We start from the raw sequence: 24,299 nt of genomic DNA, 5'->3' as shown, positions 1-24,299 counted from the left end.
TGTGTGCAAGTGGCTGTCAGAGGTCCGGCGGGGTGGGGGGAGGGGGGGCAGCGGCAGTGATGTGTGTCTGTGCAATGTCAGGATGGATGTGTGCAAGTGGCTGTCAGAGGTCCGGGGGGGGGGGGGGGGGGGGGGGGGGAGGATGGATGGATGGATGGATGGACCTCTGACAGCCACTTGCACACATCCATCCATCCATCCTGACATTGCACAGACACACATCACTGCCGCTCGCTCCCCTCCCCTCCCCCCTCCTGACATGAGTGTATAACTCAGTCTCCCCTGGCCACACCCCCTCTGAGTATAGTATGCAGCAGGGGGCGGGGCCTGGGCGGGGAGAGACTGTAGAGCAGTTCAATAGAGGTGGGTGTGTCGTGGGCGGGGCTAGGACGTGAGCTGAGGGAGGCCATGAAATTTTGCCTGTTCATGTCTCTTACTACCATCGGGAGCGCGCACACAGAGGCGCCATCTTTGAAAGCTGCAATGAACATCAGAGTCTAAGGTAATAAACTGACATTGCAGCTGATCTGCCTGCCGGTTTGAGCCCCTGTATGCTGTCTGTTACTATCCTTACTGAAAGGAAAGCAGCAGCATTATAAAAATTTTTACCCTGTGTGGCCAGACAACTCTTTTAACTCCTTAATGACTGCAATATGCCTTTTTTTTAGCTCGCTAACCAGCTTTAACCCTACACCCTTCTAAGGCGGTAGCTTGACTGACTACTGACAGCCAGGCTCCTGCTCGAACAGCCAAGAATGGAGAAACCTCCCATCCGGCCAGTTTAACCTTTTACATGCCACAATCAATGGCAACTGTAGCATGTAAGCAGATGATTGGGGGGCTCCTTCACCCATTGGGACCCTGCAGTGCGATCCCAAAGTACCAATGGGTTCCCATGCCAGCAGGAAGCCTGACAGGCCTCCATGTCTGCCATGTAACTCAGCCTATTAGACCCTGCCTCTGGCAGAATGTAATAGACTGCTGTCACAGACTTAGTAGCAGGACTGTAGAGTCAGTAAGCCAAACATCCACCTCCTCAGTTCCCCCCCAGATTCCCAACTTTTTCATTTATGACGCATGTCTTCTAAGTGCTAAATCTACTGTAATAAAATGGTAATATCAGGCTTGTCATCGCCATTACGATAAAGCCCGCTCCATCCTACATCCTCGTTATCAATGTTTTTGATGAACGTATATTTAGAGGACATTTCAACACTTTCCCAAATTCCTATAAAAGGAAATCCGGAACAAATTGTGCAGAGTAGAGGAAGCACACAGAGGCTGTCATGACTGTTCCGTGTGCTTCTGCATAACATACCCTGATGCAGACATCTATGTACAGCAGTCGGGTGAGGCATGAAGCTTCCTGACAGTGTGGGGGCTGAAGGTAGACTTGATTACAGCACTCTAAGAAGGCTAGGGAGGGCTTTGGCCGGACTCACATGGCCGTAAGCAAGTGCTTGCTGTGTGCCACTAATACCTATACACGATCTTGGCACCCACTCCCTTTGTGACAGCAGTCTGTAATTTCTATACATAAGGGTGGTCTTACATCTGTGTTGGGGTTCCAGTTTCCTTCCTGCTTCTGGAACAGGGGAATCCTCGGGCCGAACGGCTCCGTCTTATGACGTAACCCAACAGCGCTGACCCCATTGACTATAATGGGTTCTGTTTGCTTTCTGCTCAATTGCCCAGCTTTTAGCCAGAAGCAAAATCACTGATCTACAACTAGAGATTCCAACGCAGATGGGAAACCACCCTAAACTGATGTCTGCGACATCATGTCTATACATTCTGTGTAACACAGCTGCCCTATATGGAATATATGTATGTAATGCCCTATCAAGTAAGATATCAGTTATCTGCATACGATATACAGATTTCTCTTCCTAATATCAGACGCAACAAATAAAAAAGTGAAACCTCTTGAGTCTATTTGTGGTCCATACAATGGTTCTCTAACGTATTGTGGTCCGCAGTACGATCCCTCATACTTCGCTCCAGCTCCTCTCCTTGCATTGAAGCGGCAGCTGTCAGGGACTCGTCCTTTTTAGGACGCCTGTGAATTGAAGGGCTTTCTTCATGAGTTTCCAGGATTGGATCGGTATTAATTACTGCATTGAATACCAGTCAGTCTAATAGTTGCTCCAGACAGAATTGTGAAGTTGCACAAGTCCATGACTGATCAGACTGGGAATTCAATGGTTCTGTCAAGTGGAACTTTGATCCCTCGGCGGCTTCTGAGATCTGATTGATGTTACATCCGACTTGTGACAACTGCGGGAATTGTTTTCTTATGTATCGCTTTATAGTCTGCTCTTCGTTGGCAGATGCATACAAGGTATCCGCGGTCTGATCAGGTTACTTGTGTTGCAGGGTGACACCATGATGGTTTGTTGCTCATAGAAACGTCCATATTGTTCTATAGCTGATGAATAGGAGGGCATTGCTGCTGGGGAGCTACAAGAACATGCCTCTGTATGCAGAAAGCCCTGTTTACATACTTTTGTTGCAAACCTGGTACAAGTATCTTGAGATCTGCAAATCATTCATTATTAACCCTTTAATGCACACAGCTATTTTTTTTTCTCTTTTTCATTGCTGTGTTGCGAATCCTACCACTTCCTAATTGTTGTTGTGTTGACATAGTTAAACGAGGACTTTTCACGGCCGGCCGATGTACGCTGCCCATCTGAATAATTGGTTTACAATGCATCAGTTCAGATAGGCATATTCCCGCGGCGTAAAAGCGCATACGAGCGCATTTCAGCTGGGCGCTTTTACGTCTGCCAGGAAAGATAGTTCAGGAATAGATGAGCGAGCACCAAAATGCTCGGGTGCTCGTTACTCGAGACGAATTTTTCGCGATGCTCGAGGGTTCGTTTCGAGTAACGAACCCCATTGAAGTCAATGGGCGACTCGAGCATTTTTGTATATCGCCGATGCTCGCTAAGGTTTTCATTTGTGAAAATCGGGGCAATTCAAGAAAGTGATGGGAACGACACAGCAACGGATAGGGCAGGCGAGGGGCTACATGTTGGGCTGCATCTCAAGTTCACAGGTCCCACTATTAAGCTACAATAGCGGCAAGAGTGGGCCCCCCCCCCCCCTCCCAACAATTTTTACTTCTGAAAAGCCCTCATTAGCAATGCATACCTTAGCTAAGCACCACACTACCTCCAACAAAGCACAATCACTGCCTGCATGACACTCCGCTGCCACTTCTCCTGGGTTACATGCTGCCCCCCCCCCCCTGCACGACCCAGTGTCCACAGCGCACACAAAATTGTCCCTGCGCAGCCTTCAGCTGCCCTCATGCCACGCCACCCTCATGTCTATTTATAAGTGCGTCTGCCACAGGAAAAGCAGGCACACACTGCAGAGGGTTGGCACGGCTAGGCAGCGACCCTCTTTAAAAGGGGTGGGGCGATAGCCCACAATGCTGTACAGAAGCAATGAGAAATATAATCCTGTGCCACCTCCATCTGGAGCTGCACACGTGGGCATAGCAATGGGGAACCTATGTGCCACACACTATTCATTCTGTCGGTGTCTGCACGCCCCAGTCAGACCGCGGTTTTTTATAAATAGTCACAGGCAGGTACAACTCCGCAATGGGAATTCCGTGTGCACCCACAGCATGGGTGGCTCCCTGGAACCCACCGGCGGTACATAAAAATATCCCATTGCAGTGCCCATCACAGCTGAGGTAGTAATGTCATGTTTAATGCAGGTGAGCTTCGGCCCACACTGCATGCCCCAGTCAGACTGGGGTTCTTTAGAAGTGGAAACAGATGCATTTACAACTCCCTGTGGACCCACAGCATGGGTGGCTCCCTGGAACCCACCGGCGGTACATAAATATATCCCATTGCATTGCCCAACACAGCGGATGTAACGTCAGCTGTAATGCAGGTGGGCTAAAAATTCATTTGATTACACTGTAGGCGAGGGCCCACAAAAATTGCTGTATCAACAGTACTAATGTACATCAGAAAAATTGGCCATGGCCAACCAAGAGGGCAGGTGAAACCCATTAATGGCTTTGGTTAATGTGGCTTAATTGGTAACTAGGCCAGGAGGCAGCCCAGTTAAAATAAAAATTGGTGGAGGTGAAAGTTTCAACGCTTTAATGAGCATTGAAACGTATAAAAATTGTTTAGAAAAATTATATGACTGAGCCTTGTGGGCCTAAGAAAAATTGCCCGTTCGGCGTGATTACGTGAGGTTTCAGGAGGAGGAGCAGGAGGAGGAGGAGGAATATTATACACAGATCGATGAAGCGAAAAGGTCCCCGTTTTTGATGGGGATACAGAACGATGCTTCCATCCGCGGGTGCAGCCTACGTATTGTTTAGGTATCGCTGCTGTCCGCTGGTGGAGAAGAGAAGTCTGGGGAAATCCAGGCTTTGTTCATCTTGATGAGTGTTAGCCTGTCGGCACTGTCGGTTGACAGGCGGGTACGCTTATCTGTGATGATTCCCCCAGCCGCACTAAACACCCTCTCTGACAAGACGCTAGCCGCAGGACAAGCAAGCACCTCCAGGGCATACAGCGCGAGTTCAGGCCACGTGTCCAGCTTCGACACCCAGTAGTTGTAGGGGGCAGAGGCGTCACGGAGGACGGTCGTGCGATCGGCTACGTACTCCCTCACCATCCTTTTACAGTGCTCCCGCAGACTCAGCCGTGACTGGGGAGCGGTGACACAGTCTTGCTGGGGAGCCATAAAGCTGTCAAGGGCCTTAAAGAGTGTTGGCATGCCTGTGCTGTACATGCTGCCTCATCTCCGCGCCTCCCCTGCTACCTGGCCCTCGGAACTGCGCCTTCGGCCACTAGCGCTGTCGTATGGGAATTTTACTATCAGTTTGTCCGCCAGGGTCCTGTGGTATAGCAACACTCTCGAACCCCTTTCCTCTTCGGGTATGAGAGTGGAAAGGTTCTCCTTATACCGTGGGTCGAGCAGTGTGTACACTCAGTAATCCGTAGTGGCCAGAATGCGTGTAACGCGAGGGTCACGAGAAAGGCATCCTAACATGAAGTCAGCCATGTGTGCCAGGGTACCTGTACACAACACATGGCTGTCCTCACTAGGAAGATCACTTTCAGGATCCTCCTCCTCCTCCTCCTCAGGCCATACACGCTGAAAGGATGACAGGCCAGCAGCATGTATACCCTCACCAGTGGGCCAAGCTGTGTCTTCCCCCTCCTCCTCATCTTCCTCTTCCTCCTCCTCACCGCGCTGAGATATAGACAGGAGGGTGCTCTGACTATCCAGCGACATACTGTCTTCCCCCGGCTCTGTTTCCGAGTGCAAAGCGTCTGCCTTTATGCTTTGCAGGGAACTTCTCGAGGCATAAAAGAGGAATGGTGACGCTAATGATTGCAGCATCACCGCTCACCACCTGGGTAGACTCCTCAAAGTTTCGAAGGACCTGGCAGATGTCTGCCAACCAGGCCCACTCTTCTGAAAATAATTGAGGAGGCTGACTCCCACTGCGCCGCCCATGTTGGAGTTGGTATTCCACTATAGCTCTACGCTGCTCATAGAGCCTGGCCAACATGTGGAGCGTAGAGTTCCACCGTGTGGGCACGTCGCACAGCAGTCGGTGCACTGGCAGATTAAACCGATGTTGCAGGGTGGCAGCGTCCGTGTGGGACTTGCGGAAATGTGCGCAGAGCCGGCGCACCTTTCCGAGCAGGTCTGACAAGCATGGGTAGCTTTTCAGAAAGCGCTGAACCACCAAATTAAAGACGTGGGCCAGGCATGGCACGTGCGTGAGGCTGCCGAGCTGCAGAGCTGCCACCAGGTTACGCCGTTGTCACACACGACCATGCCCGGTTGGAGGCTCAGCGGCGCAAGCCAGCGGTCGGTCTGCTCTGTTAGACCCCGCAGCAGTTCGTGGGCCGTGTGCCTCTTCTCTCCTAAGCTGAGTAGTTTCAGCATGGCCTGCTGACGCTTGCCCACCGCTGTGCTGCCACGACGCGCGACACCGACTGCTGCCGACGTGCTGCTGCTGCTGACACATCTTGATTGCGAAACAGAGGTTGCGTTGGAGGAGGAGGGTGGTTTAGTGGAGGAAGCATACACCGCCGCAGATACCACCACCGAGCTGTGGCCCGCAATTCTGGGGGTGGGTAGGACGTGAGCGGTCCAAGGCTCTGACTCTGTCCCAGCCTCCACTAAATTCACCCAATGTGCCGTCAGGGAGATATAGTGGCCCTGCCCGCCTGTGCTTGTCCACGTGTCCGTTGTTAAGTGGACCTTGGCAGTAACCGCGTTGGTGAGGGCGCGTACAATGTTGCGGGAGACGTGGTCGTGCAGGGCTGGGACGGCACATCGGGAAAAGTAGTGGCGACTGGGAACTGAGTAGCGCGGGGCCGCCGCCGCCATCATACTTTTGAAGGACTCCGTTTCCACAACCCTATACGGCAGCATCTCCAGGCTGATAAATTTGGCTACGTGCACGTTTAACGCTTGAGCGTGCGGGTGCGTGGCGGCGTGCTTGCGCTTGCGCTCAAACACTTGCGCTAGCGACGGCTGGACGCTGCGCTGACAGACATTGCTGGATGGGGCCGAGGACAGCGGAGGTGAGGGTGTGGGTGCAGGCCAGGAGATGGTAGTGCCTGTGTCCGCAGAGGGGGGTTGGATCTCAGTGGCAGGTTGGGGCACAGGGGGAGAGGCAGCGGTGCAAACCGGAGGCGGTGAACGGCCTTCGTCCCACCTTGTGGGGTGCTTGGCCATCATATGTCTGCGCATGCTGGTGGTGGTGAGGCTGCTGGTGGTGGCTCCCCGGCTGATCTTGGCACGACAAAGGTTGCACACCACTGTTTGTCGGTCGTCTGCACTCTCAGTGAAAAACTGCCAGACCTTTGAGCACCTCGGCCTCTGCAGGGTGGCATGGCGCGAGGGGGCGCTTTGGGAAACAGTTGGTGGATTATTCGGTCTGGCCCTGCCTCTACCCCTGGACACCGCACTGCCTCTTGCAACCTGCCCTGCTGCTGCCCTTGCCTCCCCCTCTGAAGACCTGTCCTCAGTAGGCGTAGCAAACCAGGTGGGGTCAGTCACCTCATTGTCCTGCTGCTCTTCCTCAGAATCCTCGGTGCGCTCCTCCCTCGGACTTAATGCCCTTACTACTACCTCACTGATAGACAACTGTGTCTCATCGTCATCGGCCTCCTCACCCACTGAAAGGTCTTGAGACAGTTGCCGGAAGTCCCCAGCCTCATCCCCCGGACCACGGGAACTTTCGAATGGTTGGGCATCAGTCACGATAAACTCCTCTGGTGGGAGAGGAACCACTGCTGCCCAATCTGAGCAGGGGCCCGAGAACAGTTCCTGGGAGTCTGCCCGCTCCTCAGAATGTCTCATTTTCATGGAGTGAGGAGGCTGGGAGGAAGGAGGAGCAGCAGCCAGAGGATTCTGAGTTGCAGCAGTGGACGGCGCAGAACTCTGGGTGGACGACAGGTTGCTGGATGCACTTTCTGCCATCCACGACAGGACCTGCTCACACTGCTCATTTTCTAATAAAGGTCTACCGCGTGGACCCATTAAATGTGCTATGAATGTGGGGACGCCAGAAACGTGCCTCTCTCCTAATCCCGCAGCAGTCGGCTGCGATACACCTGGATCAGGAGCTCGGCCTGTGCCCACACCCGGACTAGGGCCTCCGCGTCCTCGGCCGCGCCCACGTCCTCTAGGCCTACCCCTACCCCTCAGCATGCTGTATTACCAGGAATGCAGAAACACAACACTGAAATTAAATGTGCCGCTTATTGGCCTGTGGTTGGAGGCTGAGTTCGCTTACGGAACGCCAGGAAATAATTTGGCGCAAGCCTGCTGTAACACTTAGCTGGCTGCGTATTTATTTGGAGAACTACTACCCCCAGCAGACACAGACCCAGAACACTGAGCAGAGTGACAGGCAGGCCAAATAGATTTTTTCCAAATATTTTTTTTTAAAGGACCACTGCGTATATTCAATCTATAATATATGTCTTCTGGCCCTGCCTACACAATTCTATCCCTGGAGTATTACTGCAGGGCGCAATGCTCTGCATGGCCGATATACCAAAAAAAAAAAAGTGTAACACTGCTAAAAGCAGCCTCCACACTACTGCACACGGTTAGATGTGGCCCTAAGAAGGATCGTTGGGGTTCTTGAAGCCTACAATAACTCCTAACACTCTCTCCCTACAGCAGCTCCGGCACCAACAGCGCTGTCCCTCAGCTATCTCACAACGCATCTCAGGCGAGCCGCGGGAGGGGCCGATTTTTATACTCGGGTGACACCTGATATTCCCAGCCACTCACTGCAGGGGGGTGGTATAGGGCTTGAACGTCGCAGGGGGAAGTTGTAATGCCTTCCCTGTTTTTCAATTGGCCAGAAAAGCGTCTCAGAGAGGAAAGTGAAAGTAACTCGAACATCGCGTGGTACTCGTTACGAGTAACGAGCATCTCGAACACGCTAATACTCGAACGAGTATCAAGCTCGGACGAGTACGTTCGCTCATCTCTATTCAGGAACCATCTTCCTGGCCTGAATATGGCGTTGTCTCCCATAGACTACTAAGCTAAACTGTCTCCCCCTGCCCGACGGCAATCTGGGCTCGGCGTACATCCGCTGGACCTGGGCTGTCTGAATCGGTGCAAAAATGGCAGTTCATTTGTGCGCCCGTTCAAGCGATTATCGGTCGCGCTGTAGCAGTGACATGGCAAACAGAAAATCACTACGCTTGTGTGAAAGAGCCCTTAATGTATTGAAAAACTTTATATCTAGTGTATTAAATCTAATAGCCAGCAGCCTCTCCTTATTACTGCTAGTAATTATTAGGACATTCTAGTAGCAGTGTTTCTGGTGGCACATCACACTCACAGTAGCTTGATTCCCACATATCAGACACACAGCTTTGCTCCTCCCACAGCAGTGACATCACCACAGGTCCTTCAGCCCACCAGATCTCTGTGGTGGAGGTAGGTCAGTGTGTTCTGTCAGGACTGCTGAGTTGTGTAGGAAATTATAGTACCAGTTTTTCTGGTGGCGCAATGCGCCACACAGCTCTGCTACGTGGTACATGCATTATGATCCCCACACATCTCACACACAGCAGCTTGATTCCCACACAAGTCAAACACAGCTTAGCTCCTCCCACAGCAGTGACATCACCACAGGTCCTTCAGCCCACCGTATCTCTGTGGTGGTGGTCGGTCAGTGTGTTCTTTCAGGATTGCTGAGTTGTGTCTGACATAATAGCAGTTTAGTTGTATTCTCATTTTGTTATTTTTGTCCTCCCCCTTTCAAGAGCCCTAACTTTGTTGTTCTTCTGTTGGTCAGGCTGTGTTTTATATATGTTGTAGGACCTTCAATGATGTCACCGGGGGGCGGAGCGATGACATCACCAGGGGTGGAGCATAAGAAACGCAAACACTCACAGACAAGTGGTCGTTAGTAGTTTGATGACATGTGCCACTCAGTTGATGGAAGGCAAGGCTAATAGGGTTCCTGAAATTTGAGGACTAGTCCTCTATGAAGCTGCTACTAATGAAATGCAAGTTTCTCCCAAACTATACATATAACGCACATATTGCTATAATCCATGTGCCTGTTACTATCTAAGGGCTCTTTCACATGAGCGCTGTCCGCCTGCAGTATAGCCGCGTGCAAAGCATGTCGCATGTCCTATCTTTGTTAGATGCGCTAATTCAGAGCAGCTAACAATCGTTCATGTGAAGGTTTTTATAGGAATCCATTGGTTCCTATAGAAGCACTCTGTGCGCACCTCTAATACATGCCAACAGCGCTTGTCTGAATGAGCCCTAAGGGGCTATTCACAGAACTCGTGCGTATACGAACCCCATTTTTTTGAATGGAGTCATACACATGAGCGATTTCTCCCCCGCCCCACCTCACAGCGATGCTGCGAGGTAAAAAGTCACTGCATGTTCTATTTTTTTTTTGCGTCCCTCAGAATGCATCGCATGGGACAGTCAAAGACATTGCATGTCGCATAATGTGCATGCAAGTGTCTTGTAATGTTTCTCATTGAAATCAATGGGAAACACTTGACGATTCTCCGACACGCGTTAAACAAGCATCGCAGGATGTGAATTTCACAGTACTGATAAGAGGTGTTTTTAAGCAAAAACGACTTGCATCCACGGGTAATACACACGTTAGCAAGCGCAATATTAGGTCGAGTTTCTCGGCCTGAAATCTCATTAACCCGTGTAAAGGTCAGCATGATATCTGTCTGAGATGTGGGATTCTGGCTTTGCTTTCAATTCCCCATTGTCCAGTCATTGTTACAAGGCTTGTATAAAGAGTCTAACATTCATTTGAAGGAATGCTGCCTTCCAATAGGTGGCGGTGCAGAGGTATTGTTCTATCTCGCTTATTTGTATCTGTCTGAGAAACGCAAACCTATATCGGTCTCTTAAGCCTTTCAGTGGCACACCCGGAAATTTTCCGGGAGGAGCTCCACTGCCGATAGTGATATAGCCCAGAAGATTTCCAGGCTATGTTTCACTATAGGACCTGCAGAGCACAATGCCATAAGCTGTGGCAGCGTGTTCTGCCTGCACAGTCCCACAGAGAACAGTGCAGGACTTTAAAAAAAAATAAGCAGGAAGATAGAACCGATCTGCTGGCAACTTCCCGTTTCTTTTTTTTAATGTCCTGCACCGCTTTGTTTACAGGTTGCCACGGAGACCATCGGCTTGTCAGAAGCCAGCCCAAGCCAGCCGATGGTCCCTGTGGCAGGGAGAGCTGGTGATCGGCTGTCAGAGGATAGCCAGGCACCATCTCTTACACAGCAGAGAAAGGAGCAAACCCTCCGTTCTCTGCTGTGTTAACCCTTTACATGCCGTGGTCTATGCGACCGCAGCATGTAAAGGGCTGACAGAGGGAGGGGGCTCCCTCTGTCAGAGAATAGCCGGGCACCACCCCTTACACAGCAGAGAATGGAGAAAACCTCCAATCTCTGCTGTTTAACCCTGATACCATCGGACCCCCGCAATCTGATCAGGCTGTCCTGATGGGTCTCTGTGGAAATTCCCTAAAGAGACAAAAATTTTTAAAAAATTAAAAAAAAAAAAAGTAAAAAAATAAAAACACCTTTCTCCCTTAGACTGCCTGTCCACAGGCGTTGCGGGAGCCGCCGCCCAGGAGCAGGAGTCGGCAGACGGATCTCCGTTGTCAGCCTTATTTAACAGATAGTTGACTGCGGAGAATCGTTGCATGCTGCGATTTGCCGGCCGTGAGCGGAGAGTTGCAATGATTCTCCGCTCGTGGACAGGGGGGGGAAGAGCGCTCTCCATAGCAACGCTATGAAGAGCTTGAACTGCGTTCCCCGTGGCCGGATTATCGCCGCGTGGAACGCAATTCAAACTCGACCAAGGACAGGCAGCCTTAACTTTGTACAAAAACAAAATTACACATGTGGTATACCTGCATCGTAATGACCCAGAGAAGGAAGTTAGTACATTATTTAACCTCTTAATGACGCGGCCTCGTCTTTTTTTTTTTTCCCCTCTTTTTGCTTTTTCCTCCCCCTTTTTAAAAAATCATAACTCCTTTATATAATCATCGACATCGCTGTATGAGGGTTTGTTTTTTGCGGGACGAGTTGTATTTTTCAATGGTGCTATTTAAAGTACCATATAATGTGCTGAAAAACTTTTACAAAATTCTAAGTGGAGTAAAATAAAGAACAAAAAATGACATTCAACTTTTGGTGCGTTTTGTTTCTACGGCGCACAAACTGCAACAAAAATGACATGATAACTTTATTTTATGGGGTAGTACGATTACTACCATACTAAACTTGTTTCGTTTTTTTCTATGCTGTAGTACTTGTATTTTTTTTCAAAGACATTTTATTTTTTAAAATTAGTTTCTGCTGCATCTTCTGCGCGCAATAACTTTTATTTTTCCACCGACGTAGTTGTGCAAGGGCTCATTTCTTGCAAGGCGTCCTGTAGTTTACGTTGATACCAATTCGGAATACATATGACTTTTTGATCACTTTTTATTGCATTTCTTCTGGAAGACAGGGTAACTGAAAAAGTTCATTTCTGGCATTCTTTTTTTTTTTTGGATGACGTTCACCGTGCGGGGTAAATAATGTGCTACTTTGATAGATCAGACTTTTATGGACGTGGCAATACCAAATATGTATTTTTCTTTTATGATTTAGATATTTTTTTTATTATAGATATGGCAAAAGGAGGTTGATTTAAACTTTATTACACTTTTTTTTTTAAAATAAATAAAACTTTATCTATCTTATTTTTACTTTTTTACTTTTAAGCCCCCTGGGGGACCACAACTAGCAATGCTTTGATCGCTCCTGCAGTATGACGTAATGCTGTACCATTGAAGTTTTGCCTGCGGGTGTCAGCTGTAATAAACAGCTGATGCCCCTGCTGTATGAAGAGAAATTGCGCCGCGATCTCTCTTCATACATACCCCGACGCTGCAGGACGTAAATGTATGTCCTGGAGCGGGAAGAGGTTAATCTGCAGGGTGCACAGCATGGGAAAAAAATTAAAACGTTGCAAAAATAGCTAATTTAGCCTACTTCACCATACAAAAAAAGGAATGGAAAGTTATCAAAATTCTGCACCGATCAATAAATGGTGCTAACAAAAAGTACAACTCATCCCGCAAAATAAAAACCCTTACATAGCTGGGTTGATAAAAAAAAATTAAAATGCTAGGGGTCTTTGAATGCAGCAATAAAAATAATAAAAGTAGCGAAGAAGAAAAAAACTATTACAATTTGGTATTGGCATAATCGTACCGGCCTGTAGAATTACTTTAATATATTTATATTGCTCAGAGAATACAGTGAAAAATGAAAATAAAGAACATGCCAGAATTACAGATTTTGTTAATTTTGCCACTAGAAAAAATGGAATAAAAAGCAATCAAAATTTTACATGTTCCAAAAACTTAGATAAATGAAGACTAGAGTTCATCCTGCAAAAAACAAGGCCTTCTAGAGCTGTGACAATGGGAAACAACATTAATACGGCTCTTGGAATGGGGCGACACAAAACAAACCTTTAAGAAGAAAAATGTTTTAAATGTACAAAAATAGCAAAACATAAAAAAGCTGTATAAACTTGGTATCGCCGGAATTGAGAGAATAATGTTATCACACTATTTATTCTGCAGGCTGAACGCCGTAAAAATTAAATCCAAAAAACAAATGGCAAAACTTCTTTTTTTCCCCCCAATCTGCCTACAAATGTTTTTACAAAAGTTATGCATTATATATACCCAAAAATGATGCCATCAAAAAGTACAACTTGTCCCACAAAAACAAGCCCTCACATGGCTGTGTCAATGGGGAAATGAAAAAGTTATGGCTCTTGGAACGCAACTGCAAAATTAGTTGAAAATAAATGATTTGCCAATTTAAAAAACCTGCCCTGGTGGGTCTGACATGGTGGTAAGAAACCCGCCACTCAAGGGGTTAAACTTAAGATTCTGGGTGCGAGCACAATGCTTTTTTGCTTTAAAAAAACTTGCGTGCCGTGTGTTTTTGCCGGCCCCATTGAATATAATTAGTGGGATGTTCCGAGGGAACGCCCAAATATAGGCTATTCTGCAATTTATTTCCCACATCGCGATGCGGGGAAAAAAATCACTCGTGTATGACGCCATTTAAAGGAATGGGATTCAAATTTGTGCATCTCGCAGCGCACAAATCTCGCGCGATTTTATTTTATTTTTTTTCTGGGCCGTGTGAAAGTGCCCCACTCTGCCTCCATTCACTAGTGATGACCTTCCTGTGTAACAATGCAGGAATGACTGTCGCTGGGACGAGCTGTCAGGCAGCTTTTTATAATTGGACTTCCTTTTTATATGAATCGATTATGATTGATCAGTTTTCTGTCTGCATAAAGCAAGGCCGGCTGCACACGGGCAGATTTGCATTGTGGAATCCGCGGTCAGCATCTACATCACGGTTCCACAGCAAATACCGTCCCTAGCATGCTAAGAAAAAACGTTTTTTTTCTGCACACTTGTGGAAACCAAATGTGGTTTCCGCAAGCTGATGAAAAATCTCAGCATGCTCCATTATTGCGCGGTGTCCGCACGGACTGCTTCAATTGAAATCAATGGAAGCCATCTGATCTGTGGCCCGTCTGCCATCAACATTGCGCACAGGTCACAGATTCAGTGTGTTCTCCTAGCAATGGCACGGGAAAAATAAGCATTTGAAAAAAATAATCTGTACTGCGCATGTCTGACGGCGTGCCGACGGTTCCATCCACAAAACAGATAAAGAGTAGAAATGACAGTTACGCTCTGACCTTGGCTGCGGTCAGGGCGGGCTCCCGCATGTGGAATCCGGCTGTGCCGTGTGCAGGCGGCCTTAGTGAAAGAATGGTCATTCAATCGTTGGCCGTCTTTACACTGAATCTTTCAGTTTTGTATGACCCAACGATCATCTGTTGATAAACGCTAATTGTGTAATGGAGCCGGTGGTGAGCTGACTTATTGCCGCATGGGACAGTGATTATTATAGCGCGTGTGACAGCGTATCTCACGCATGCTATCATGTCCAGTCTTGCTGTTTTCTTTTTTAAATTTCCCGCTCTGTCACTTTATAACGGCACGTATCAACGCTGCCCTTACTCAGTGTAATTGTATATAGGGGGCACTTAATTGCGCGCCCATAGAGAACAATGGACTCTTGCAGGAAAATAGGACATGCCGGTCGTGTAAGACACATTGCATGCACGCCAAATGGGAGTGAAACGATGTAAGTCAATGTATTTGATTGCCCACAAATTACCTTGTATCACATGCCCATAGTAAACTTACGCCCGTGTCAGCCTGGCCTACTATACATTCTTAGCTATATGCTACAGTACTGTCTACAACTGTGTATCACATCCTAAGGCCGCTTCACACAGGCGTACGGAGAGAATAGAACACATTGATTTCGAAGGGCTCATTCACATGCACGTATTTTTCAAATATTTCGGTTATGCAAAAAATCAAACGCAGCATGCTCTATTTTGCTGCGCATTTGCACACCAGATTTCCCCAATAAGTCAACGGGGGGGTGTGCAAATGTGCGCAAAATATGCTAGATGTGTAATTCCGCTGGAAGTATAGTAAAATATGCCAATGCATGCATAAAAAAGCATAGTTCATTTCACAAAACCACTACGCTCATGCGTTCATAGATATGCATGTGCTTGTCTGAGGGGGATCCTAAGGGTCTGGCACAGATTTTGGCCAGGTTTCTGTGATTTGGTCAGCTTTAAATTCGATGACCATACGGATCCCATGTGCATGATGTTTCCACTGTCCGATTCACACGTTATGGGAAGTTTCCGTTGAAGTTAATTTTCATGCACCAGGTAGGAGAAACCTGCAGTAGTGGGAGAAATGGAGGATGCTGGGGTCTGTAGTCTCCTGAGGAACGCGCCATGCCTACTTTCATGATCAGGGAGGACAGAGCAGGACAGCCAGAGATCGTGAAGAATGATCGGGAGAACTAGGGGACCAATATACTTTTTAGCTGGTTGGATAACCCTTTTAACTGCCTCACTGCCAGCTCAAGATGGTTCAACCACAGCATGGCAACATACAGTCTGGAGAGCATAATATGAGAAGTCAGTGCAGCCATGAAGGCAGGATCCCGGATAGATCCTCTCTGGTCGAATTGCTGACCTGCCAAAAAGCATTTTGGGGAGGAGTGGAAGTGACATGTTCAGAGCACCCGCTGGCTCAGATAGTGCTGCTCACATTTGGCAAGAGCTGTTACTTAATGATGACTTTCCAATATTTGATTCTGGGTTCGTGGTAAGGGGCGTTCACATCTGCGCTGGGGATTCCGCTTTCCTGGAAAAGGGAGTCTCTGGACGGAACCAAACGGCATCGGGCGGACTGCACTGCCTATAAAGGGGTCGCCCAGATGCCCTGTTTTAGGACAGAAGAAAATACGTTGCATGTAGCGCCTTCTCTTCCAGTATTTTCAGCGGCATCTACAATAGAACCTCCGGCCAGAGGATCCGACACAGATGTGAAACCCCCCTACTACAGGCCTGTATTTGACCCGGGCAGAGTGCACAGTACTCATGTATCTATGCTTTGTTCAGCAGATCATCCAGGTGCGATTTCTACTAACGTTTTTCGGTTGCCTTCGCCACTAGTCGCACACAATACATTGACGCTTTTTTTTGAGTTTCATCTCCCACAGGAAGATCTAATGTGAAAGGCTCTAGTTATTTATTGGCTATGCTCTGATACTGAGGTGCCTTCTAAAACCCGATCTCATTGCCTTCCAGGTACAAGTAATAGAGGGGATGTCTCTTGAAAAGATTATCCGAGATGCACTTTCAGATTTCATTCAGTCTCGCATACCTAATGCAGATCTAAGGTACGTTTTATACTGTATTGATGGCTTTGATAACTACAGTGCAAATATCTGACTATAGACTTGGCAGGGCTTAAGGTGTTTATCTCCATTGCTACACTAACAGCAGGAGTAGAAGTACCAAACTCCTGTTGATTGATGCCAAGTTAGGCCGGCCTCACACGAGTGTTATTTCATTGCGTATTATGGGCGCAAAGGATGCATGCATGGCAAAAATGTGACAATAAGCAAGGATACGAAGTTCCCTATGCCAGTAAAACGCTGCAACATTTACATATGATTATGTGAGCCTGGTCTCAGGATTTTGTTTTTTAATTTTCTGATAAGTATTCACAATTGCCACAGATGCATTTGGTGTTAGGCTGCTGTTACAGGAGCACTAGCGGCTAACACTCATGTTTTCCCGTCAGTTGGTGGGCTGCACCCGCAAACACAGGAACAGCCTAGTAAATAGGGCTCTTAATGTTGTCTAATAGCAGTAAGTGCCAGGTTGCATCTGCGTGTGCAGCCCAGCAATTATCAAGAAAATGTGAGCGCTAGTGGCTGCCGCTAGCACTTATGTGGTAGCAGCCTTAGGGCTTGTTCACATGAGCGCTGTGGGTGTGTATTAGAGGCGTGCACAGAAAGCGCATCTATAGGAACCAATGGTTTTCTATAGAAACATTCACATGAAGGATTTTTAGACGTGCAAAAACCTCAAACCTACCAAAGATAAAACATGTGGCTACAATGCCCGCATCTAAGGTCCCTGCTGCGAGAAAAGATGGGACCTGACCTATCTTTGGTGCGAGATGTGCAGGAGATTCCATTGACTCCTATGGGAGCAGGAGTCGATGGAAAATCCTATGCAGGAAAAGATGATTAGAAGTCATTAGGAGGATTACAGCGGGACATTTAAAACTTGCAGGATGGCCCAAGGGTTAGGTTCACCTCCCCGGGGGTTCCCTTAATCCCCGTGGGAACTAACAGGAGTTGACAGCTGGACATTTAAAATGTGCTTCTGGGCTGCAAGTTTTAAATGTCCTGCTGTAAGCAGCAGTGACTTCCTCCAACCTCGCTGCTGGGCAATTCCCCAGGAGCCGGGAGCAATAGGAGACTCCGTTCACCTCTCCCCCCAGCATGGGAATGCCAAGGGATTTCCCTATAGTATGTAGAGAGAGGGGGGCTGGTTGCAGGGTTTCCCTGAGCAGGGGTGGAGTTAGAAGGATCTATCCTCTGGCCCCGCCACTCTCAAGTTGCAATGGGGAAAATCCCAGGGAAGAGAAATCTAGCCGCGCACCCTCCCTCTCTGCTATGGGGATATCCCTCAGGGATCCCCTTTAGCCCCACCTGCTCTCTCTGCACTATGAACATATCCCTCAGGGATCCCTATAGCAGGGAGATAGAGCTGGGCTTTGGGGTATCAACACATAGCAGGGAGAGACAGAGCACGGCTATGGGTTAATCCCTCAAAGCTCTGCTCTCTCACTGCTATGGGGAAATCTCAAAGCCCTGTGGGGCTTCTTCTCTCTCCGCCTGGAGCAGCTGCATTTTTTTTTTTCAAGCACCGCTGCTCCAATGAATGGGAGATTTTCATGCACATGAAGCTCCGGTCTTCTGCGCATGAAACATTGCCCGTTCACGCAATTTTTAGTGCAGTGTAGGCATGCTTTCTTTGCGCACCTATCCTGCGCTAAAACAACACTCGTGAGAACGAACCCTTAGAAAGTGCAAGCTACACACATTAGTGCGGGTTGATTAGTATTCCCTATCGCTCTACAAGTATGGTTGGAGGAAAAGAAAAATGACTCTTCCCCTCCTTGGATTGATTTAAAATGGGGGTTACAATTGTAGATTTCTAGCACTACTGCTATCTGTCAGTCCTTAAAAGCCATGAACACCTTTTGGAGGCAAATTCTTTGGGCTGAAAATTATTTTTGCACTAGAGTTTAATTAAAAACTTTGCACCGTTTGGCTTCTGCAACGTCTTTATATCCCATTATTCATTAGCGGTAGACTGACTTTCCCTTCGGATCCATCAGTGAGGCTGTACTGACAGCTTGGTTTTCAGCCCTGATCTCTCCTCTCCTGAACCTTTTTATGAACTAATTTCTGTTCAGGGGAGAGAAGCTAAGCACTCAGTCCAGCTTGTCTGACCGATCTGAAGAGAAAGTCAGTCTGAATATAGTGATAATGTAGAAGCTGCAGAAGTCACAGTGCAACATTTTTAGTGCAACCTTATTGCAATTTTTTTTAACCCAGAATACATTTATTTAAAGGAGTTGTCAGGGACTTTTGAGATTTTTTTTCTTCTATTGAGGACCTATATCCTCAGGATAGGTCATTAATAGATGATCAGCAGGGTCCGCTGCTTAGGATCCCCAGGAATCAACCGATCGGTGGGGATACCCAGCAGCAGACTCCCGCCCATCATCTATTGATAGTTGCAGAAGGAAGAGGAAACACGGGGAATACAGGCATGTTGACCTGTTCTGAGGATAGGTAATCAATAGGAAAAATCCCAAACGTTCCAGGCAACCTCTTTTTAAAGAACAAAAAAAATAATTACCCCAAAAGGTCTCCACAGCCTTTACCAATTCCTCCATATTATGGAACTGATAGACTTCATTAGGAAAACCTTCTTGTAGGTGAAACCACTCATAATATAGGGGATTTTAGTGGAATTTGGAAGCTTCTAATATGCAGCCTTGCAAAAGCATTGATGGATCTGCTTACTAGGCTGTCTTAATAATACATTGCAACATAAATGGGAAATATGAAATTAATGATTTGTTTATGAACACAATAAAATGTGTTGTAGTTTCTGTGGAATTTTTACTCAAAATTAATTTCCCATCACTTGTGTGCGGGGCTCCGGATTTTCTCCCCTTTTCAGTGCTATGGATGAAGTGTTCTTTTCGTACGTCACTGGGGTTTTAGAAGAACTGGGATCTCAAGACTCTTCAGAAGAAGACTTTGATATGGAGACATTTATGGAAATGTTGGAGGGTTACATCCCAGGATTCGCTGAAATTGGCAGGTATGTTGCTGTAAAACAGAATTGTATCAGCATTAATAACTGGTACCCATTTGGTTTTTTTGGATAGCCCTTGTAATTTAGAGGCTACCTTGAACATTGGAGGAGCAGGTTGTTCTTCACTATAATGGTACTTTTAGTATTAATTACTTTCAAGATGTATCTTCATATCTATAGACGGGACCACCACTGGTCATTACTATATTGAGATGTGGTGTTTATATTCCTGTCCCAAAATTTCTCTTTTGCAGTGGAAATAGGTAGGGGTACTTCCACTAAGAAAACACCTTTATGTGAACTTTTTATTGTAAGTCTTCATTCACGCATCAGATTTTGGGCTTAGAGTACTCTTGGATTTTGTGCCACAGATTTGCTGTGGGTATGCAGCAGATACACATAAGGTTTGGTGATCCAGGGATTATATCGATTACCAGATTGGAGTCTTTCCACTAAATGTGGAAAATTGGCTTCTACCTCTTTTTTTTTTTGCCTTGCTCTGGATCAACATTAGGGGGTAATAAGCTGAACTGGATGGACATGTGTCTTTTTTTTAGCCTTACATACTATGTTACTGTGATTGGCCCCAGGATCATTTATTGGAGCTAATCCTTCTGAAATAAATTTTCTTTTTCATATGCATGGGATGCAGTTTGTCGTTGGACTTGACACTAATTTTGGTACGGCATCCGTGGCAAACCCGACACAAGTGAACAGAGCAATTTATAGGGTTATGTATAGAGATGAGCGAGCATACTCGTTAAGGTGATTTACTCGAGAGAGCATCGCCTTTTTCGAGTACCTGCTGGCTTGTCCCTGAAGATTCGGGGGGCAGTGCGGGGTGGCAGAGGGGAGCGGGGTGGAGAGTGAGAGATTTCTCTCTCCCCCTCCCGATCCCCTCTGCAACCCCCCGCGTTCCCCCCCCCCCCCCCCCCCCGAATCTTCAGGGAACGAGCCAGCAGGTACTCGAAAAAGGCGATGCTCTCTCAAGTAAATCATCTTAACGAGTATGCTCGCTGATCTCTAGTTATGTAGCATCAAATATGTGGAGAAATAATTCCTTGCTGATCTCTGGATCAACCTCTTGTGTTAAGGCTGTAGCCCTGTATGTAGTGGTTGTCTGTCATTTTCTTCGGGTGGCTTTACATGGAACAGCTATAACCCAAATAATCACTTGATTGAGCGAACATAAGCAACATTTGTTCCTTATAGCCATTAACAGTGTGACAAGTGAAAAATTTGTTTACTAGTCACTAATCGCTTTGTTTAGGCTCACCTAAAAATAGTCGCTGGTTAATTATCGTCTGGTGTAAATAGGAAATCGTTTGCTTTCAGCGACTACCCAATAACTTTGCAGGGATGTGTGCGCCTTCAGCTACCGTGAAAATGCACGAGTTTTCTGCGTAAAAGCATACAAATACTTGTTCGTATGTTAACAACTCACTATAGTGACTATTCAGACTATAGTCGTCCGGTGTAAACCCACCCTACCTTTAGGTGACGATTTTGTTTGCACGACACAAAGATCGTGACATAAAGATCGTTTTGTAACTGCTTTCACATTTTTAGATGTTGTGTTCTTGAGTAACTTTGTTTGTATTGACCTGTTTTCATCTACAGCGAAAAAGTGTATGAAATGATGTTTCAACTATCGGGACGGTTAAGCGAAGCTCGTAATCGGGGTAAGGTGGACATGTTCATCATCTATACTTTATAATAATATGGAAAATGTAATTTTGTTGACAGGGAAATGAATAAATATCACCAACCGGCCATAACGTTAAAGTGATGACAGGTGAAGAACATTATCACAATGGTGCGTGACAGGGGTGGGATATTTTAGGCAGCAAGGGAATAGTCCATTCTTGAATTTCATGTATTGGAAAAAGGAAAAATAGGCAAGTATAAGGATTAGAGGGATTATGACAAGGGAAAAATTGTAATAAGTAGACAACTGGCACAGATCATCTCAAAACAGAAGGTCTTGTGTGGTTGTCCCAGTATGTAGTGGTTAGTGACTACCAAAAGTAGTCTAAGGACGGGCAAAGAGGGAACCTACTATGTGGTTACTGGGTGTCCAAGAACTATTGGTACACTTGGACATAATGAAGACTAGTTCATCTGGTTTAATCAAACAGAAGAGCACAAATTGCTAAAAAAGATAAAGCTAGTTCTAATGAGGTGTCAGAACGCAGTGCATTGTAAAAGAAAATGTGATTCATTAGACCAGACCACCATTTTTCCATTACTCTATGGTTGAGCTCTGGTATTTACATGCCCATTGAAGGCACTTTTGGTGGTTGACAAGAGTCAGCATGGGCACTTTGATTTTTAATGTCATTTACCTGGTGTAAAAATGGTACCAAGATGCACTGTAGGAAGAAGGCAAGACGGTGGGATACTCTTGGCAATGTTCTGCTCTGAGGCCTTGAGTTCTGATGTCCATGTAGATGTTACTTTGACATGTACAACCTGTCAAATGCTGTTGCAGACTAAGTATACACCTTCATGAAGACTGCACTCCCTAATGGCAGTGGCCTCTCTCAGCAGAATAATGTACTCTTTGCTCAGGAATGGTTTGAGGAACAAGACAAAGTTCAAGGTGTTGAGTTTATTCTTCAAAACAACCTGATTTCATTGGATGTGCTGGAAAAACAAGTCTGATCCCTTGAGGCCTCACCTTTCAGTCTCAGCTTATGTTCCGTAAAGGATTTGCTGCTAATGTCTTGGTGGCAGATGATACAAAGTGCCTTTAGAGATCTTATGGAGTCCGTGCCTTAATGAATCCGAGCTTTGTAAGTAGCAAGTGAGGGACTTGCACAATACAGGGTTATTACAAATGATCCTCCTGATATGAAACATTCATAATTCACATTTAATGACCCTCAGATGCGTAAATTTGGTATTAATGGAAACAGAAACTCAAAAACTGTGCAACATCAAAAATGTTTTCCATATCAGACATGATCAGTTTGGCCCCCTTTGTCACTGGACACACATGGAGCCTGTAGTCAAGTCCTTGCCATAGACGTAGCATATCGTGACCCACTGATGCAATGGCTTCTGTGATCCGTCCTCACAGATCATGCATTCTGGGTGGTATGGGGGAGCATGTAGACTTTATCTTTAACACTCCTCCAGAGGAAAAAGTCACCAGGCGTAAAGGCCAGGGAAGTTCACTATCATCACGACCTGCATGGCCAATGCATCTGTTTTTGAGCTCACCCCTGGCTTCATTGTGAAAATAGGTGGGTGGAAGGAGTGCCCACACTGTTGGAAGAAGTCATATCTGTAGGATGTCCAGAGTCAAAATCCCTGGGATTGTTTCCTCATGTAAAAAGAAGGGTCCATATGCTTTCCTACAGGTTATAACAAAACACATTCCCCTTGGGGAAGTCTTGCATACGTTCCCCATAGGCAGGTTCGTTTTCACTACCCAAGATTTTGACATTACGTTTGGTAACTGTGCTCAAAAGGAGGAAGACTGCTTCATCACTGAACTCAAAATATTCCATGAAACCATCGGTTTCCATTAGAGTTTGCCTACTCTCATAGAAAGAACGTTGTCTCGCCTTGCCGCCCGGTCTCAGGGCCGGTAACAATTGCTTTCAGTAGAAGTAACATCGCAAACGTCTGCATAGAATCTTCCATGCAGTTGGCGGCGGGACGTCCAATTCTCTTCTTGCTCTGCCATTGGATTTCTGAGGATTTTGTGTGAAACTTGCACAGATGCAAAATTGGAGTACCACTTACGAATTTTGCGCCTGTTGGATGGATCCTCACCAAACATTGTTCGAATATGACATTGCACACTCATAACAGACTGATAGATGTGAAAATCAAGGACACAAAGCACCTCTCGTCGGTGGCCATTTTGTCTCCTATATCCCTAGCGATGACTATGGCAGAATAAAACTTTTTGGGCCTCTCTTAGCAAAACTGTCTTAACAGTAAGACTTTCCCTGTTGCACATAGCAACCATTAACAGCGCAGCTTTCATTTTACCTCAGCAGCTTGAGAAATGAAAGTAGCGATGTGATTGGTTGCTGTGCACAACAAGGATGTCTTACAGTAAAGTTTTTTTGCTAAAAGAAAATTTTTGCGTTTTCTGTTTCCATTTATATGAAATTTATGTATCGGAGTGTCATTAAAAATGGGAGTTAACGGGGTTTACAAAGATCATTTGGAAATAATCCTGTATTAGGCACATGGTAAAATGTAATGGCTGATCGGTGCTTTTCCATTTTCCACAGCACCATTCAGCGTTGTGGTGTTCTTGATTATCCTAGGTAAGGTATTTTAGTGAGAAGAGGAAGTCTTGGTGTCACTATACATGGCGACAGGATGCTGCCTGCGAATAATAGTAAACATTATTAACTCCTTAACGCTGCAGGGCGTACATTGATGTCCGTCAGCGTCGGGCAATCTCTCTTCATTCAACGCGGGCTCCGGCTGTTTCTTACAGCCGACACCCAGTGGCAACAGCTCCGATAAGCCGCATGGCTGATCGGAGATAACCCTTTAATTCTGACAGTGGCATTTAAATTCCCTGAGCGATGTTCGAGGATACCTTACCTCGCGATGAGATCGCAGGGAGCCATGCAGGTGTCATGGCAGCCAGGGGCCTCTTGACAGGTCCCAGGGCTGTCTTAGCAGAATGCCTATGAAGCCCTGCTTGTGGCTTGATGGAATGTCTGTCAGATCGCAGTTTAATGTAATGCTATGGAATTACATCCTACTGCAAGAGCAATCAAGGCACCGCATGATCTTGTCCCCTGTGGACTTAAAATAAGTTTTACTAATTAAAAAAAAAAAAAACCTTTTGCTATATAGAATCTAGAATCTAGATTGCTATATATGCTCTATAGAATAGAATCTAAATAAAACAA

The 24,299-nt window shown here is 46.5% G+C and overlaps 1 protein-coding gene across 2 annotated transcripts in view; it reads left to right on the top strand.

The window, feature by feature from the left end:
* CUEDC2 (CUE domain containing 2) overlaps positions 1-24,299 on the top strand; it is a 37,954-nt gene that overhangs the window by 3,274 nt on the left and 10,381 nt on the right. For both annotated transcript variants that reach the window (XM_066600539.1, XM_066600538.1), the window contains exons 2-4: positions 16,309-16,400; positions 19,273-19,416; positions 21,031-21,092. In XM_066600539.1, the coding sequence (XP_066456636.1) occupies positions 16,327-16,400; positions 19,273-19,416; positions 21,031-21,092 (280 nt within the window). In that variant the 5' untranslated portion in view covers positions 16,309-16,326. The remainder of the gene's footprint in view (positions 1-16,308; positions 16,401-19,272; positions 19,417-21,030; positions 21,093-24,299) is intronic.

This window comes from Eleutherodactylus coqui, chromosome 4 (assembly GCF_035609145.1).
Source record: "Eleutherodactylus coqui strain aEleCoq1 chromosome 4, aEleCoq1.hap1, whole genome shotgun sequence".
Lineage (NCBI taxonomy): Eukaryota > Metazoa > Chordata > Amphibia > Anura > Eleutherodactylidae > Eleutherodactylus > Eleutherodactylus coqui.
The sequence above is the reverse complement of the archived record's forward strand: the minus strand, read 5'-3'. Positions and strand labels throughout refer to the sequence as shown.